General features: G+C 34.8%; 1 protein-coding gene across 1 annotated transcript in view; it reads right to left on the bottom strand.

Moving 5' to 3' along the window:
- Positions 1-6,486: 6,486 nt before the first annotated feature.
- Positions 6,487-20,664, bottom strand: part of LOC150099799 (uncharacterized) — a 95,808-nt gene continuing 81,630 nt past the window's right edge. The window contains exon 2 of the mRNA XM_090404512.1: positions 6,487-12,565. Coding sequence (XP_090260638.1) covers positions 12,255-12,565 — 311 coding nt within the window. The 3' untranslated portion in view covers positions 6,487-12,254. The remainder of the gene's footprint in view (positions 12,566-20,664) is intronic.

Raw genomic sequence — 20,664 nt, 5'->3', positions numbered from 1 at the left:
ATCTGTTTGCTGGGATATTGCTTGTGCACTGCTGGTACCCTGCACATTCGTCATCTGTTCCACAAGTGTCCCCTGCCTACCTGCACTGCTAGAGTTCCAGTAGTTTCAAATAGCCGAATCAGTTCATAAGTTATGCTAATCGGTCCTTTTCGTAAATTTTTCATAAGCTGAAAATCACTAAGACAAGCACTAGCATTATTGTTCAACTGATAATAGAGTTTGACTAACAAAACACACTCACGTAAGGTAAGAGGCATCGAAAAGCAGTTCGTCTACGAATGATAAGAAAGCTCACAGGCTTTCCTTTATTGCATGATCGCTCACAAGAAACACGAATGCATTTCTCAAGTAAAGAGCACCAAAATTTCCCCTGCTGGCGACTTTTGGTACCATTTTTTTTCGTTAAATCGAAACCCCATGTTCCACTGTGTACGTCTACCGAACATTGGTGTGTTTTGTCCAATACATTACTCGCTAGATGGCTATGAACATTGATGTCATTTTATAATCACCTGGTATATACTAAGGAAGAAGTGAAAGAATTCTTTGAGGCAATAGAGTATATAAGTTCACTGATACAATAAAAGAGTTGGTCCTTGTTGGAAGTCTAAACAAGTAGAGTAGGAAATGATTACAGTGAGAAGTGACTTAGAAGACAGAAATGTAAGATCTGATAATAGTAGTCTTCATAGATAAATTAATTTGAAGGAAAATTGTTGATAGGAAATTAATTATGTAAATTTTTTTATGTAGTACTATCATAACATTTTGTACATCTCCTGGTGATAGGTTCCTTTCTATTATTTACAAGAAAAACAGCATAGGTTATTCTGTTTTTATGCTAGTGCAAGAAAATTTCACTAGCTTTTTATGTTTTAATCATCATAATACTACATGGTATTGGCCAACAAGTTGACTATGTAGGAGCTCCTTGAGATAATTAGGCATGCTGTTTTACCTTAAATATAGGAGCTTAATAAATTATAATTTCAGAATAATCAATATAAGAGAACTAATACATTCTCATTTTATTTTAGTTTACCACCTGCATTCAGCTGTGTCCAAAATATAGGAGCTTAATAAATTATAATTTCAGAATAATCAATAAGAGAACTAATGTGTTCTCATTTTATTTTAGTTTACCACCTGCATTCAGCTGTGTCCAAAATACGACTCATTAAATTTTAGAGTGCCTTTTAAATAATGAAGCAGATATTATCACATTCAGCAGCATTTTAACATTTCAAAATACTACAAAAAATAGATTCATTTGAGGCAAAAATAATATAATAACCCTTAGTAACACAACTGTTTAAGAATAGTACAAAAGTTAGTTCAGCAATGGTTAATGTAAGTGTTTATCTCAGCAAAAGATACCACCAACTAAACTTTGTATTTGGCAGTATAACCTGAATGAAACTGATGTAAATCAAAATGTGTGGTTTAAAAAAAAAAAATTACTAACTGTTGATGCACGAAAGTGAATTACTCAACAAACAACATTTTCCCAACGTCTTGAGTCTGCTGTTGCTTTAATGCACAACCTATGATTATGTCATCATAATCAGCATTAATTTTCTGTGTTTAAAGCCAAGGGAGATTGTATTATCTCATGAAATCCATGTGTGATACATGTGATGTATCATTTTTAGATTTCTTTTGAACCATAGAAACAAATATTGAGTTAAAGAGAAAAATTTTGACACTTCTAATAGCATGTCAGTGTTTCTTTCGCCAGTTACACATGACCAGGAAGTGCTACAATTTTGAACCAATAAAAAGGAGTAATAGCTGAAGATGTCTGTATAAGAAGTACAAAATGCAGCTGAGTACAACTTATTTTCATTCTCCGAGTTTGATATTAGAAAGAAATGCATAAGATTAAACTCTGTTGCATCCTTCAAACCAAAGACGTAACTGACAGTACATACATTAGATACATTAGAACTGGAATTCTAATTCTTTTAATTATATTCCACTTACTATGCAAAGTATTTTAAACAAAAATATGCACATGCCTGTTTTGAAAATATGTAATCACAACTTTTTTTTTTAATAACTAAAAACTTAAGAAATCATGCTCATTATTAATCTGTACTATTTCTGATGCATGACTAAAGTACAAATGCTTATTTCATGTTTTTAAGTGGATAACTATCTTAAGCGTATTCAGTAGTGAGGTACAGCATAGATAATTTTACACAGAAGAACCATTGCACAGATATCAAGTCTATCATCATATTACATGATATTTTTCAAATGTATTAATTGTTCAATCCTTAGGTTATTTCTTATTTCAGAAATCACTAGCATTTAAGGTTCTCTAAATTAGCAGACTGGTGAAACTTGTTTGTATACATGTGGAACTAGCAGAAAAATTAGAGAAGTACCACATAGAATAATTGGCATTATCTAAAAAGAGAAGTTAAAAACAAGTGAAATTCTTCTAAATAGAAATTATCGCCACTAGATAAATCATACTTGCCTAAATAAAACATCTTGAGATGTTTTATTTAGGCAATTATGATCTGGGAAAGGAAGGAGCAGCTCCAGTTCTAGTATTAAACATTAAATAAGAAGATAATCTTCTTAAATGGCATTCATTTTCGAGCAGAGCAATGTTCATAAAATATCAAAGTGGAGAAAATTGCATAATTACTTATTTGTGTCTGTGGTCCTATAGAAAACTTTCTGTGAAGAAGTGGAGGTACTTTTTTGTATCACTAGAAAAGATGCACAGCTGACCAAAAAAAAAAAAAAAAAAAAGCTTTTTCTAAACTGCAAAGTAGGAAATGAATACAGAGATAGAAATGTTGTGGGTAAATTCGGAGAAAAGCACAAACTAATTATGACCTGTTGAATTTGTATTCAGGGCAGAGTTCTTGCCATATTCCAACAAAGATGCGCAAAACCTCATCAGAGAATCCACAAGAAATAAATGTCTGTTGATAGCAATATCTTCAAGTGCAGATTCAGGAGAGAAGAGTATACAGAAAATTGAAATAGGAAGTGATCATTTGGTTTTAAGCAGGATAAAAATGAATATCATATTTGAATGAAAAATTATTATTATTAAGAGAGACCACCAGGGAGTCAGGAATCATTGAGTAAGGCCACATACTACAGGCATCAGCTGTCATACTTGTTCTTGAATTCATTCACTCTACTTGCACACACAACATCCAATGGCAATCCATTCTAATCAAATCACACAGCACTATGAGAGAGAAATCTAGCTTTTCCCACCCTCCATGAAATGGAAAATTCCATTATTAATTGAAATCCTGTATGATCCCATTTAGAAGTTTGTAAGACTCAATCATATCACCCCTCTTTCTCCTGTTTGCTAGTCTGCAGTCTTGTCCACAGTCAAAATTCATTTCAACGTTCCAATTATCCTCTTACTTGAGATCTTTGCTATGGCCCTTGATCTTCAACTTCCTATCTACTAAAACTCCAAAATCCCAAGCCTGAGTTTCGTTTGACATAATCCCACCACTGTATAATATGATAATCTGACCAAAGTGCATGACTTTACATTTACTAACATTGATCTGACATCCATTTTCCAATGTCCACAATTCCAGTTTATTCGAATCATTTTGCAAGTACTGCATATAAGGAACGTTCCTGATTACCCTGCCTATCTTTGCATCATCGGCAAAAGAGCTGTATGTCGCCTTTCAAATGTCATTAATGTACAGTTTGAATAACAGTGCACAAAAGTTTTAAAAAAGAATCAAAGCAGGGCAACTTTTTAATGTATATTGCAGGATCAAATATAAAACGAAAAAAATAGTTTGAAATCAAGAATAAAAAATTGGAGACATTGAAGAAAATTCAGTCATAGAAGTATGTAGTGAAGCCCTCTACAAGGATAGCAAAATCTCAACTGCAAGGTGGACTCCAGAGGTTAAAGAGGCAGTCATGGAAAAGAAGAAAGCATATATTAAGTTCCTAGCAAGAAAACCAGCCTGTCCAGTGAGAGAATACATGAAAAGGTGGCAGAATGTTCTTCAGACTGAAAACCTCTGAATTGGAGGAAAGAGTAACTAAAAGGAATCAGATCGTAAAGTTGACATAAAAACTGAAGATATTTTCTAGATACAAAGAATAATTTGAATGCTGCTTAACAGTGATAGAACGACAATTGAATCAGGAGTATATACTGATACTAGAAGGCAGAAAAGCCATCAAAAACCTGATGTATGTGAAAGGCAGCTATGACATTCAACTAGAAATGCTAACATGTGGAGAATATAAATATTTAATAGTAACTGCATTTTTAGCTGATTTTTTTTTTGTTGTTTTAGTGGCTGCAAGGCCACTTTTTATAGATAGATACTAAAAGATCTGTACACCATTTTATTCCAAATGGGGTACAGCTCTTCTAGTATCATCTATAAAAAGAAAAATATAACTGTGATAATTCAGAGGAATTTCCATACTAAGTGTTCCATATAAGAGTTATGCAAGCATACCTGAAAAGAAATTTTAAGAAAAATTGTAGAAGAGAAGCTTGAAAAAGGAGCTGAATTCACCAAATAGAAGTGGTCAGGATCAGATGTTTACTTTAAGACATATGGTTGGCATATCATATAACAAGGATCTGTATTGAATTTTGTAGATCTAGAAAAGACATGGAAAAAATTATATTGGGGAAATGTAACATTATACAGATCAATACTTAGTCTACATTCATGCTGTAAGCCAGCAGTTAGAATTGGATTGAAGGAAATACATGAAGACAGTTTGATATAAAAGCAGGCATAAGACAAGGGCAGATGTAAGACTATCTCCACTCTTAATTGTCATCTATATGGATAACATTATGAAGTAAAGTGATATCAAACTTAGATCTTTGCTTTATGCAGATGATTTTCTAAGTTTATTGAAAGGCAGGGCAATCATGAAGGCAAATGACATGTAGTATTTGCAGAATGTTTGAATTGACTGAAAATCAATTGTGGGCATCTGAAAATGGCTGTCAGTCCAATGTTAGTGTAATGAGATACGATGACATATTAGTGAGATTATTCTTGAAGAAACCAAGCTGAGGATCTTGGAGTTTTAGTAGATAAGAAGTTTAGGGGTCATACAGCAAAAATTGCAAATACAACTTAGATAATTGCAATTCTGAAATGAAAACAGACATGTAAGAATAAAAAAGTGACTTTGCTGCTTTACAAGATTTTGATATGACCTCATCTGGGCTCCTGGTTTCTGAGGTGATGCACTGTGGAGGATGAAAAGGAGTGTTAAAGATGATATCAGTTCTATAGAATGTAAATTATGAGGAGAGATTGAGAATTTGTCGAATGTAGATGCTAGCAGAAAGGAGTGATATGGTAGAAACCTATAAACTTCTGAAAGGATCATACAGGATACCCGTACATGGAAATAATGAAAGCATTGACGTCAAGAAAGGGGTGAGAGCTAGATTTTTCTCTCATAGAGAACTGGAATGGCTTTACTTGGTATGAGTGATATGTGGCCTCCCTTGATGAGTCTGATTCTCTAGAGATCTCCTGTAATAATAATAATACAGTCTATATTTATGTTCTAAGTCAGTAGTTAGAATTGAATGAAGTACAGGAAGATGGTTTACTGTAAAATCAGGAAAGAAAGTTGCACACACTTCTCTGTTATTCTTCATCTATATGGATTACATTATGAAGAAAAATAGAATTAGTCATATCAGAATTGAAATGCAAATCTTGGCAAATAAATCCAGGGGAAGTCTGCAAGATTCCTTAACTGCTATAAAATTTGGCATGAAAATAAAAAGACAGGCTGAAAACAGGCAGGATTATTAAAAACATATTGAATGGAGAACCTATAGAACAAGTAAACATGAACTATTTAGGCAAAAATTTTAACAAAGACAGCAAATTAAATATGGAAACAAACAAAAGAATAAGCAAATATATTAAAAAGGAACTTGATAATATTAGCATTCAGAGATGTGTGAACAAAGCAAATCTCAGGTGGGATGGTATCAAACAAAAAGGTGTCTGATGCCAAGATAGTAAGAAAAAAGATCCAAAATTGGATCATAACCTAGGTGAATTGATAATTCATTAGAGTTAACAATTCATTATTAAAGTTCTTACTGATATGACTAATTTATTGGAGGAAAACTGTAGATAAGAATAATGTAAACTTTTCATGTTGTTGCACTATCATAGCATCTTGTAAACCCCACCCCACCAGAATACATTTTGAGAATTTGATTATGATAAATTAGTATGTACTCAGTATGATAATATCTTACAGCTATGGCTTTCCTATCACCATATCTTTGCATTCATGCTCAACTTTCCAAAAAATATATTTTTTCTCTAGTTTCTTACTCACTGACTGCTCCAGGGCACCCTCAGTGTGACATGAAAATGTCCTCTCGCAACGAAGAATATGAAACAACTCCTTCAACATGTAAATGCAAATATACTGTTATTCAGCTATATATGACTCTTAAATCAGAAATGCATTTAAGTAAACAGAATTTATTTTAATCATGTATTTTTGTATGTTAATTTTCCATTATTTGACATCTTCCTAGGCAAAGAAACAAAAGTCATTTTAACATATAGTCTGGAATTAAGCAAATTTCATAATTAATGAATTTTATCTCGTATTCCATCACAAAAAGTTGCAATAACTTAAATAATCAATACCTCAAAAGAAAAGCGAACTAAGTTTAAATTTCACTTTTGCATAGATACCATACAAAATTTACCACACACAAACTGTAAATTACACGCACTCTAGAGGATTAAAAATATTCACTCTAATAATTATATAACCACAATTTTAAAAATGTCCAACAGTGCCATTAGCATACAATATACAATATATGTGTACTTAACTGCTACTGGTTGGTCTCTACAAATTAGAAGCAAAAAAAAGTTTAATATATGCTATAACACAGGCATTGTTAATACTAAATTAATATATACTTTTCATCTAATTACAAGGAGTTTCAAGCCCATTGCTTTTCATCTACAATCACCAAAGTATCTCAGCATCGAAAAAATGTGTCTAACAAGAAACAATAGCAAGCTATTCATATTAAACGATATTTTTTCTTGACCACAGAAGCTGTGTGAATCGACTATTTGGGAAATGTTGATCAAGTATCTGAGAAAAAACTATTTTAATACCAACTAGTTTCACCAACTTAAACTGATGGCATCTTCAGGGTACAGGACTGATGATAGGAACTAAAGCTAACAAAACATGTTACAGACAAGACATTAACAGAATTCTAATTATAAATTACAAAACAACACTGAACGTGTGGCGCATACATGATTTCACTTGTTGTTTAGGAACGTTTTATAGTTGCTACCAAGGTTCATTTCTTATGTGTTTAGAGATCTAATTAGGGTCTTCCGGATCTCGGACAAAATCTAACCTTGGTTCCTATTACGATTTTCTACAGAACAGGCGACTGTTGTGGCTTCTTTTAAAAATACGAGAGCGGTAATCCTCTTCTATGTAAGGAGTACAGCTTTTATCCCACTCGATGACATGGTTGGTTGGGGAGAAATGGGAAGATAAGCCCGATATAAGTTGGTATTAAAATAGTTTTTTCTCAGATACTTGATCAACATTTCCCAAATAGTCAATTCACACAACAGCATGCTATATATTTATTATGCATAATTTGCGGAGTTCAACAGGATTCTTTAGTTATTCCATGAGATAGAAACCAACTAAGAGCATGTGATGATTACTCCATAATTCTCAGTTGCAGCATGCTAACTATATGTATGTGCACAACTCTTAAACAAAACCAAAGTTAACAGAACAAAATGCTTTTCATTAATTTTATTTTTAAGTGCATCAAAAGACAAATATTTGATATATTTGATAAAATAAGCATTTTGAAAGTTCTGACTATCCAGTAGAAATTTATCTTCTACACAGTGCAAATTACTTGTGCTTACAAAAATTACTACATCACTTCATTTCCATTATTTGTTCTTCAGGATAGTAGGCCATTGGATGACTTGAAGCCAAAGGTGGTAGTTAGCTTATGGACACAATTTCTGGAGACAGGGACTATCACAAGAGCTGGCCAAAGTCAACCAGAACAGACTGCTATCTGGCTCTCATAGCAAGAAAGAACCATATGATGTCCTCTCACTGTCTCTTGTGGCTGTTGTAGCCACAGATGAAAACATTTCCAACCAGAATGTGTTGTAAAGAAGGCTTGATTCAAGTGTAATCTATGCAAGCGAGAGCCAGTGGTTTATATCCCATTAACCAATCACTGCAAAGCTCATCAAAACTGGTACCATGACATGACTTGAGTCCTGACAAATTAGGTACAGTTCTGTTCTCTAATAAGTCCTATTTTAGCCTACAAATGGATTGTAGACATCCCTGCAACAGCTGAGAAAAAGGACATTTCTGGTGAACTATTTTCATGTGGGGCAGAATAATGATTGACAACCACACACCTCCCCCAATTTTTTAGAATAGGGGGTACCAAGAACAAACTAATAGAATGCTAGCTATGTAGAACTTGGTAGGGATGGCTCAGATTTTCTTTTCATGCATGATAATACCATGGTCCATAGAGCTCAAGGGGTTGAGAAGTATCTTGAAACTAAGCGTATCCAGCAGCGTGACCATCAGACTTAAATCTGATCGTACACATGCGAGAGGGTCTTGAGTGTCACAGTGGATGTCACACCAACAACTACTTCCTCAGTCACATGAGCTAAAGTCTTCTTTGGTGGAAGAATGGGATTTGCCATAGTATCTTATAGACACCCTTATATTGACCACAGTCCGCTACTTTCAGGTATGTTTAGTCATTAGAAGTGATCATATGTTGTACTGATAATGATCTTATGCAATCATACTTTTTGAGCAATATGTGATCTTTCTGATAATTTTTGTATGTCCTTATGTAATGTCCCTTTATATCTGTAACCTTTTTCCCTGTCCCCTTGTTATTCTGGTATACACCACCATGTCACATTTTGTCCTGCTTCGTTGCAGACTGTAAGTGTTACACTGTGTTCAAATTTTGTGGGACAGTACATATTGTAAAACTCAATGTAGCTTAGAAATACCAAAGCGCTTACATCAGTTTTTATATAGGTCAAGTCTCATGAGAACTGCAAATAACCTTGTTTATTTCTATGTATATTTTGCTAAATATGAATGTAGTTAACCCTATGGGAAGCGACTATATTTACTGTTTTAATGTCAAAAACAAAGGCAATGCTTTGCCATCGGAACTACGTGTAAGAGCACAAGAAAGTTGTTCACAGTTATGTGTAGCAGAAAGTTGTTTGCAAGCTCTCCGCATAACACCTTTAAAGTTAGTATCTAAGAGTGCCACTAGGCTCAGACGAGTTTCTGCTGATCGGCAAGATAAAAAAAAAAAAAAAGTGCTCAGAGGAGAACAAAGAGTGGGTCGAACTTAAAAGAAGATGAAAGAGTCATGCCGAATTCTTTGGGGTTTACTACCCCGAAGAAGATCGCAAAATAAAAGGGGACTGAGCTGGTCATAAGGGACTTCCAGTCAGCAGAGGAGAGGCAGTCGGAACCAGAGCAGTGGCGGCAGAGAGGCAAAGCCCCGGTTGCTGACAGAGCAAGGCGAAACACTGTTACTGAAGAGAGCCAGAGACAGTCGGCAATTAAAAGCAGAAGTTCCTGAAGTAGGATCCAGAGGATAATTTGCCCATATGCTGAAACCTCTTGCACGTGCTATTCGAGTACCACAGATTGCAGTCCAAAAGTCCGTCAATATCCCGACGTGATACCGCTGAAGCAAGACACTCCTGAAGGAAGCCTAAAACTCCAGACGAAAGAAATGCCATAAAAACTTTAGTGCAAGACTCTTGACTGAATGTGCAATACAGAGCCTCTGTAACATCCTTTTGTACATTTTCTCTTATAATCTAGGAGATGTTATATATGGACTGTTAAGAATTAGTTTAACCCTTTTCTTCCGTAGTTGTCTTGGCTTTCGTAGCCCATATTACGTGGCGAATGATTCCAATTGGTATCATACATCGTAGTTCCATTTCTTTAATATAATAACAGCTATGTATTATACGTATAAATCTTACCAATGTCGGTTTTTATCACTTAGTAGATAATATGCATATATTGGATTGTTGAATATTTGCTACCAGAATATAATGATTCCATATGGAATCAGTCAGTCAGAATTCCTATCCTGAAATGTATTTTTCATCAAAATACTCGATACTCTTGCTTTTTTAGACCTAAAGACAAAATAAATAGAAAGAAAAAAAATTTTTCGCTTGGAAAAAAAAATTCAGGTCAGAAAGGGTTAATAGTAATAAGAAGTGTCCATAAGAGAGTCAATTGGCATGTTAGAAGTTGATATCAAATTTGTAAAAAATAATAGCAGAGAGTTAGCTAACCTCTTTGTGAGTAAACTAGAAGTTTAATAAGTTGAATTTATAAGTAAAATAAGTTTTTGAGTTAAAGAGATTATTTAGTGTTGAAGTAAAAGGGTTCTAATTTTATAGATGGCTAGAAAAAGCAATCTCTCTCTCGTTTGATTCATGTATATATTTCATATTAATGTAAATAAATGCATTTTAATTATTTGTTAAAAGAGTGCTGCCTGATCTTTTATTTTACAATGCACTATTTCTAAAAATAATTGGACTTGTGGGCAGTAAACAACTAAGGCATTAAAAGTGCAGTTTAATTACTTAAGAACCACGACTGTTTGTATAAACTTTGTTGAAAGAATATACGCGAGTAAGAAAGAGAAATCTACTTGATGTTTTACTGGGTCTTATGCTGATATTGAAATACTGGATGACGCAGTCTTGACAAATAAATTTTCCAGTGTTCATGGGCATACGACTAGTAAATACGGAAGGTGGATAAACATAATATGTATAAAGAATAGAATAAAGATATTACAATAACACAGCAGACAGACTCTGTACACTTTTGCCAACATGTTTTTCTACTGGTGCTGGAATATCAGATCATGACCATGTTTCTATTCATCTTACTGTATGATATAAATGCCATCTTGTGGTTATATGAAAAAAACAGACAATAGAAAACTTGTTTAACCTATTTAACACCCTCCCCTCCTCCTGAATGGCACATTTTCATGTGATAATGTTCCTTATTTTTTGAAACACCTTTTCCAAAGCTTCTTCATCATTTAATTAATGATTATGATTTACAGAGGTAACTTAATCTTTTGATATTTTCATTAAATATATTAACTCAGCTTTCTTCTAACACCATAGTAATCATATCTATTTCACAAATAAATAAGAGGGGGGGGAATAAATAAACATGATTGGATATATTTAACAATAATGTAACTGATAAGTTACTTTAAGTAAATGAATTGCCAAAATTAACTATCAACCTTAGCTTTAACTACTACTGCTAAAAGCAGTAACAGTAACTATTATATGTTAAAAAGGAAACGTACTGTATAATAAAATTAATTATGTAGAAATTAATAAATGTCACTAAACATTTTAAGTACTATATTATAAAGACAAGAAAATAAAGGTTCATAACATGCTTTGTACTAAAGCGGTATTTACCTCAGATGTGCTAAACAAAATAGCATGCCATCTCAACCCTCTCTTCCTACTACATGATATACATGAGACTGCAGCATTTATCAACTAAATGTACATATACATATCAAATGAATAGCATAATACAATTTGGCTAAAAATCTAAATGCTACAAATAACATATTCAAACATACACAGCCAATAGTTAAATCTGAACAAAAATAATTGTATATATTTTAACTCAATAATGATTATCTATAGTATACTAAGTGCAAAAAAAATTAAAAATATAGTTAAAACGATAGTTTCAAAAAAGTACAGAACTACCAGATGCTCACAGGGCAACCAGTTCCATTTTCAAAACTTTTCTAATACAAAAAATAAAATGTTATGTTGCCATAATACTTTTTTCCTTCCAAATACATAATTCTTATTAAAACAGAGCAATTGATGCATACTTATTTTTTTATAAACACTAATATGTGCATTTATAAAATGTATATAAAACTAATAATGTTCCATAATAAAACATGACTGCATTAAAAAATAAACATTTTCTTGAAGACCACAGAAAAATATTTTTAAGAATTCTACACTAGCAAAATTCTTTAATTTGTTTAAGAGGATTAATCAAAAATATCATTTTCAGTATTTATACTCTAAAACAGATGATTCTGAGAGCAAGTTCTAATAATATGTTTATTGTGATATGGGAGAAAATTCATATTCTGATGAATGTGGAGAAGATGCTGTGCTATCAACATTAGACACAGGACTGAAACTTAAATAATCTTGTGAATATATTCTGCGTGGATTTCGTGGAAGATAGTAATGAGGATGCTGACCATTTACATGTTTCCTACGGTGATCACTTCGAGAAAACATTTTATCACAACATGGGCATGGATATTTTTTTTCACCAGTGTGAATACGATAGTGCCGTGTTAGTTCATCAGAACGTGCAAATCTTTTGGTACATCCTGCCCAGTCACATGGATATGGCCTCTCACCTAAAAAAAATAAATTTTTTAAAAAAATTAATAAACATGGTTTTACATTTTTTTAATGTGACATCCATCTATAAAAAGTTTATTTGCAAACCTATACTACATTTATATAGTGGGCAGGCTAATGATTTTTTATGATTTTATTACAGTCAGGAAAGCCTGCTCTAGAGACCAAATGAAGTTTTTGTAAGCCACTACAGGCCTCTGATAAGCAAGGAGGTGGTTCTCACACCAGGCAATGAAATTCGTCGCCCACCTAAACACAATCACAAACATCTATACCAATGGTATTAGATGTTCTTCAAATCCTCAACCAACCAGACTTACATGAATGCATTTCAAATTTCCTGAATCAGTAGTTTTAAGAACAAAAAAAAAAAAAAAGAATAATAATAATAATAATAAAATAAGCAGCTAATGTGCGATCACCAATCCTGCTGGGCGGTCCTGCAGAAGTGCTATGGTTAGCCTCTAGAGCAGGGTTTCTCGATTATTTATCCTTCAACACCATTGTAATACTATAAGTTTATGGCCTTTGGTGATATTTTGGTGATTAACATTATAAAAAAATAAACTGGCTTCATTTTACAGTGTCAAATTTTAAGAAACAGAAATTAGAGGGAATACAAAACCTCTCATGGCTTAGTCAGCATTTCAATTACTCCCCATTTTGATCAAGCATAACATGCTATCAGCTCATGGTGAAAAATAAGCTTATTTTAATATTTTTCTTGTTTTAAGAAAAAAGATGTTTTTGAAAATTATTTTACATACAATGTTTTATTCTTATGTACAATGTTTTTCAAGGAGTAAGAATGATTGTGAAAATGAATTATGCAGATTATCTGCTTAAGTAAGACTTGATCTACATATGATGAGATTTCATATCCACTGGGACATTGTCTAGTTAAACGAGGCCCCCCACTGTTTTCGTCAGGAGAACCAGGGTTAACAGTGAGAAGTCAGTTACTGGAACAAACTCTGACTCAACACCTAGAAGAAAAAGAAGAAGAATAAACCCAAAATTAGAACTGAGGACAGGAACCATCGATATTAGTAGTATTATTGGAAAGAAAATCAAACTTACAGAAGAATTGGAACAGTACCGTATAGACATAATTGGCATTACTGAGGTTTTATTCAGTAATGCCAATTGATTTTACTCAGGCAATAATGATCAAGGGAAGGAAGGAAGGAGCAGCAATAGAATTCAACACCCAACATCAAGATAAATTTCTTGATTGGAAGACAGCTTCAAATGTCAGCAAACTTCCAAATGGGGAAATAAACGATGTAACTTATTAGTGCATATGGTCCCACAGAAGGTTCTTCTAAGGAAGATGCGGAGAAATTTTCTGAGTCATTCCCACCAGTCATATAAGAACATTTGGGGAAAATTTGGAGAAAAGGGCAAAGCTAATAATAATAATGGTACATATTTGCTGGACTTCTAGTCATTACTAACCATGTTCCAACACAAAGCCTCCTTGACTACATCAATGTTGATAATGATATCTTCATGCTGGTTCAGGAAACAAAAAGGTACAGAGGATTTGAAATTGGAAGTGACCATTACGTAATGCTAAGCAGGATGAAAATGGATATCACAGTGAAAAAGAACAGTATGTAAGAAAGTTTTAAAAATAATACAAACATTATTGAAGAAAAAATGAAACAGATTGAAAACAAGAACCAAATCTTGGAGTGTCAGTGGTAAATTCCAAAGAAGACATTAATTGATTCAGCTAGGGAAGTATGTGGTAAAGTTGTCTGCAAGGATAGAAAACTTATGAACCCAATGATGAACAAAAGTAAAGAAGCATACCAACAATTCCTAGCAAATAAGTCAGCAAATGCCCTAAAAGAATAGTACATAGTAGATAATTAAAGGGCATCTGGAGGAAACAATATTAAATTGTATACCTAAGATAAGGAGGATTAATCAGGTAGGAGTTGCATGAGTAATATCATCAAACATGAGCAGCAGAAAAAGAAAATGCTGTGGACTGTGTATATAAGAAGAAAGGTGATCAGCGTGATAAGCAAGGCAAAACATTATGTGCCAAATAAGAGGAAGGAGGACTATGGAAGATCAACCTCAATGAGTGCTGATAGGTGACAGAAGCAGATAAAATAGTTGAGTTACTGAGTGACCACTTTGCAAGGGTATTTCTTGTAGATACATTGAGAAACTTATATGTTAGTTATACATAGTTTAATTTTTCAGGAAATGACAATGCATACTAGAATATTAATTAAAAACTTTAATCGATACCTTCCTGTATTTCGGCAGTGTTACACTGTCATCTTCAGGGATCACAAAACAACGATGTGTGCACGCAGGCACTAACACTAAGCAAATGAGACTGAATAAAGTATACTCCAAGTAGGTCTAGGGTCCTAGTGTCCTGAAAGTGCCCCCCCCCCCCCAATGGGCTAAACTGAGTTGTCTTGGCCATTGGGCTGATGGTCTTAGAATGCAACCTTCCCAAATTTGGGATAGTCTCATGCACCCAAATTTGTTTGAGGTTTTGGAAGTTTTTCAGAGCTGAGGCTGATTCAAGGAATAATCTTTCATACTTGTACTTGCTGCGGTGTAATAGAGTGGCCTTTCAGCATATTCTGTGGTGGGTGTCCAATGCATGGTCAGCAAGTCCTGACTGCAAGGGATCTGGTATACTCTAAGTAGGTCTAGGGGAAGTGGCAGGTCTTTGGTGAAGGGATAAGAGATGCCAATTTCTTATGTAGTTTGTAACTAGTTGTGAGGTCATATTTTCTTAGGATTTTTGTTAGTTTTTTGGATGTACCCTGGATATAAAGAATGGTGATAGATTTAAAGTAATCACTGTTATGAGAGAGCGGGGATTGTGGCTAACTGGTTTTAATATTTGGGGGGGGGGGGGGGGGGGCTGTAGCTATTGGCTAAGAAGATATTAAGGATATGATTAAATTCAGTAATTAGGACACTGTATCTGAACTTATTAATTTGCCCTGTTATATAGGGTTTTTATAATCCCATATTGTTGGGAGGGGGGGATATGATTGCTGGTGAATGTATGTGTAGGAGAGAAAGCCAGTGATCCATCAGGCTGGCATGTAATCAGAGTGCCTAGGATAGGGAGACTGTTGTTGTTTTCTTTTTCCAAGGTAAACTGGATCCTGGGGTTGATTGTTTAAGTGTGTGTTGAGAAATTGTGGAATGAATCCAGGCCATGCTGCCAAATAGCGACTCATCCACATAGCGTAGCAAACAGTGGATTTATGTGGGGCAGAGTTTAAGGCTTTTTCTTCAAAGGTCTCCAGTTGAACAGGGATGGAGAACCCATGGCTGTCCCCTCTATATTTGTAGAATTTTCCTTGCCAAATGAAATAGCCTGAGTTCATGGTAAACTGAAATATCAGGAGGAAATCTGACTTAAGATGATTAGTTACCTTTTGGCCTGTGGAAGTGACTAACAGACTAAAACCTTTTAACACTAGGACCCACCATCCCCAATATATGGACTACCAAATATCCATAAGCAGAAAGTACCATCACATCCCATTGTGGATGGCATTGATTTCCCCCACGTACAAATTAGCCAAAGTGCTCACGCAATATACTGGCATCACACCTTCACACAAACTCAGCCCACTTTAAATCCAATATAGAAAACCTCTCACTCCAACACACTGACAATGATCAGTTTTGATGTCTCATCCTTATTCACCAATGTTCCACTCAAAGATACCTTAGACCTCATCCAAGCCAAATTTTCTTCTGATATCTCAGCCCTATTTCAGTTCACCATGAACTCAGGCTATTTCGCTTGGCAAGGAAAATTCTGCCCCACATAAACCCACCCACAGTTTGGCTATGCTACGTGGATGTGTGTTCACTATTTGGCCGCTTGACCTGGATAACTCCACAATTTCTCAACACATTTAAACAATCAACACCCCAGGATCCAGTTTACCTTGGAAAAGGAAAAACAACAGTCTCCTTTTCCTAGACACTCTGATTACATGCCAGCTTGATGGATCCCTACATATACAAGTAGATACATTCACCAGCAGTCACCTCACCCCTCCCAACAATATGGGATTATAAAAACATCACCACAGAATATGCTGAAAGAAGGCCACTATTATACCACAGCAAGTACAAGTATGAAAGATTATTCCTTGAATCAGCTTCAGCTCTGAAAAAAACTTCCCAAACCTCAACAAATTTGGGTGCATGAGACTGCCCCAAATTTGGGAAGCTTGCAATCTAAGACCATCAGCCAAGAAGGCACCTTTAGGACTTTCTTCAGCCTCTTTTGCTTAGTGTTAGTGCCTGCATGCATATATCATTGGTTTGTGATCCCTGGAGATGGCAATGTAACACTGCCAAAAGACTAAGATGGATGAATTGGAGGCTTTTAGGATGCTTCAGAATCTCAATGTAAATATAGCTGTGGGATTAGATGGGATATCACTTGGGTTTTGCAAGAATGTGCCAGGCCTGGTACGTTCAGTATCTCAGAAGCGGTGGTAAAAATACTGGGAAAATTGGTCAAACAGAGAATTCAAGAATGGGTGGATACAAATATGATAGTGTACGAGGGGGCAACATTGCTTTGTGAAAGGTCAGTCTTTACCTTACTAATTTACTCATCTGTTCATTGGGCATCCATGCTGTATGGTCACTCCAATGCTCAGTGATGTGTCACACCAGTTCTCGCCATGTAATTCTGTTGTATGCTCTTCTGGAGGCTTCAACTCTCTGAAGATCAGTCACTCCACACACACACACACACCATCCATCCATATCATTGATGGTCTACCCATTCCTTTTTCCAGGATCTTTTCCTTCTGTTACTGTTCTGAGAAGTCCTCCTCACGTCCTTTTAATTTGTCCAAAATATTTTTAACTTTCTTCTGTCAGTGTTCTTATTAGAGAGAAAAAAAAAAACTTTATTAAAAGTTCATGATTTACTAACTTTTTTATAATAGTGACAGCTGAGTCTGATAAAGGAAATGACTACACTAATGATTCTGCTGGATTTTGCAAAGGCATTTGATAGAATACCACAAGCAGCTGTCATGCAAAAGTAGAACAAATGGGGATGGATAAGATGGAGGCTGTTGGACAAATATCAAAAAGTGGTATATGGAGGAGCATAATCTAGGCAAAAGCAGGTGACTAACGGTGCACTGCAAGGTTCAGTACTAGGACCACTACTGTTTAATTTGTGCATAAATGGTATAGAAAATAACCTGAAAGGAAATATTCATAATATTAATTATGTAAGAGTGTGGTGATGAAAGGGGGGGGGGAGTAGATATTTTACATGGAGAATTGTCAGTGAATGGGATGTATTTCCAGAATATGTTGTTAACGCAAAGAGTTTTAAGGATTTTAAGATTCAGCATGATAAATATGTTATCAGTCGAATGAACCTCTCACGATGATTCTTCAAACTCCATGAAGGGTGTAATAATAATATATTAAAAAGAAAAACATTTACTCAATGTTTTCTGGATGCATTTGATGTACAGTCACCTTTTAAGGGAACAGCTACAAGAATCATAGTCTAAGGCTTCACTTTTGGATGAGACAAGGATGGACCAACGGAAGTGATCAAATGAAAGAGAAACTAAAGTCACAGATATTTATGAATTATTAAACATAAGTATATATGTTTAATTCAGAGGACCAGATTCCTATAATATTCAACACAGATACTGAATGAATGATAACTAGCATTTCAATTTTACAAAAAAAATTTGGCAGACTTATTATAAGATCAATTCCTACCTAGTTGTAATAGGATCTAAAGCCATAATTTTGCACCCTCTTACAACATTAGAAGGAGCAAAATTAGGACTGTAGATCTTGTGTTATTACAATTTGAACTGTTTCACTTACTCACTGTCATAAATTGTAACATGTTTAACTCAGAAGGCTTTGCTGGTTTCCAATCCAGCAAAATATAAGCCAGTTAATAAACATATTTTTATAAATCTAGTTTGGCGTTATAAAACCATTAAAATAAGTTATGAATAATGTTCCAAAACATTGTATTCTTCAATGTTTGCAGACAATTAAAACCTTAGATACACCAAACTTTCATTTTTTTTCTTTAATATATTCAAATATACAGATGTAGACCATAGACTCAAGTCTACCGTTCGCCTCCAAAAGCATCTTAGCTTCGATTTTTTTTTAAAACTTTCTTACACAAGTTTCAAAAAGTAAATATATTGAAAATTTTACTTTCAATATGATATTTAATTCTGTCCTACTCAAAATTAAATGGTGATTACTATTTATTTCAAATTCCCTTTATACTGTTGTCCTGAACTATTATGAAGTTACTGCTATCAGCAATAACACAGTCAATGAGTCTTATTTTTTTCTTCTCTCAATGTGAATTTGTGCACTTATGCTGGAACATGATATTAACAATGACTAGTCCATGTCTTGAACAGAAATTCAGAAGGTACTGACCATTACTATCAGCTTTGCTCTTTTCTCCAAAATTTCTCACAACATTCTGTGTCTGGTATTCATTTGTTACTCTGCTGTTAAGATCCAACTTTTCCTTTGTGTGAGCTAACATCTCTGATGGCTAACAAAATTCCTCCACTCCTTCGTTAATAGAACCTCCTGTGGGACCACAGGCACAAATAAGTTTCATTCTCCAATTATTTTTTTATGTCTGCACATCTCACTCGGCTTGATATCAAACTACGCCTCCGTAGAGCAATTGGAAACGGGCCTAATTCAATCTTATTGTGACAAGAGGAATCTTTATATGGGTTTTTTTCAACTGATGGTGAGTTAGCCAATCTAATGCAGGAGTAGCAAGATTTTTCTCTTGGAAACTCTTAAACTTGCATACAGGCAAATTGGTGTATTTGTGTGTCAGGTGTAAATGGTGGTGGTAGTAGTGGCTGTGTAGATTAAATGACAGAGACAGAATTGAAGAGTAGAGTGCCCTCCCTCAATAGTCCTTGGATGTGTCACTGGTAGTACTTCTTTAGTTCTTTTGTTGATGTCTGTTATGGATGTACCAGCATGAAATTCTATCACACCGCATTTTGGTTTAAGCCAACAGGAACACAATTTGGCTGGCTAAATTCCGGATCAACCTATTCTTGTCATTCAGTAGCAAAGTGAATACCTATTAATGTAGTGCACCATGAGAAGATGAGGACTGGACATTAGGTCAGAAGCTCCAGTCAATTTTCCACATTCCATAAAGACTCTGTGAACATGTAGAATAATTAATGAGCATAATGCATATTCAACTCCTTAAACTGGCTGATTCAAATAAGCAGTCAGGCTGTTGTAACCCACTAAGGCAATGTCTGGGAGCAGCAAAAACAGGCAATATTATAATGGCAGCCAACAATTAATCTTTTTTGTTTGTTTTTAGTGGTAACTTTTTTTTGTTTGTTTGCTTGATTTTAGGGATGCTTAAGGGTCAAAGCTATATGACTGAGGAGATACCTCCACATAGCCTTCAAAGGAATGTGGAGAACCGACCAAGGGTTCTGACCTAATGTCCAATCCTCACCTTCTCGTAGTGCGCCCTGTTAGGTATCTACCTGGATACTGAACGGACGAGGATGGGGTGGCAATTTGGGATTTAGCAGACCAAATGGTATTCTTATTGGCTTAAACCAAAATTTCAAATGATGGTACAGCATGACAGAATTTCATGCCGGCTGGGGAGTGGCCCGGTTAAACAAGGCCCCTGCTGTTTTCGTCAGGGAACCAGGGCAAACAGCGAAAAGTCAGCTACTGGAACAAATCCTAAAACTTACCACAGCCAGAGCTAAAACTTACATCACCAGAGTTCAAGTTCGGTACTATCAACATAAGAAGCCCGAATGGCAAAGAAATGGAGCTAGCTGAGGAATTGGATAAGTACCGGATTGACATAATAGGGGTGATTGAAACAAAAAAGACAAAAACTGGTGAGATCTTTCTGAGCAATAAATACAAAATGTTATTCAGGCAATGACAATCAAAAGGAGGAGTAGCCATAGTATTCAACACTAAATACGGGGCTAATCTTCTTGAATGACTGGCAATATCAAGTAGAGTGATGTGGACAAATATAAGAATG

This window comes from Typopeltis vanoorti, chromosome 14 (genome assembly GCF_054136105.1).
Source record: "Typopeltis vanoorti isolate ZY-2024b chromosome 14, IOZ_Tvanoo_1.0, whole genome shotgun sequence".
Classification (NCBI taxonomy): Eukaryota; Metazoa; Arthropoda; class Arachnida; order Uropygi; family Thelyphonidae; genus Typopeltis; species Typopeltis vanoorti.
Note: the sequence above shows the minus strand (reverse complement) of the source record. Positions and strands in the feature narration are given on the sequence as shown.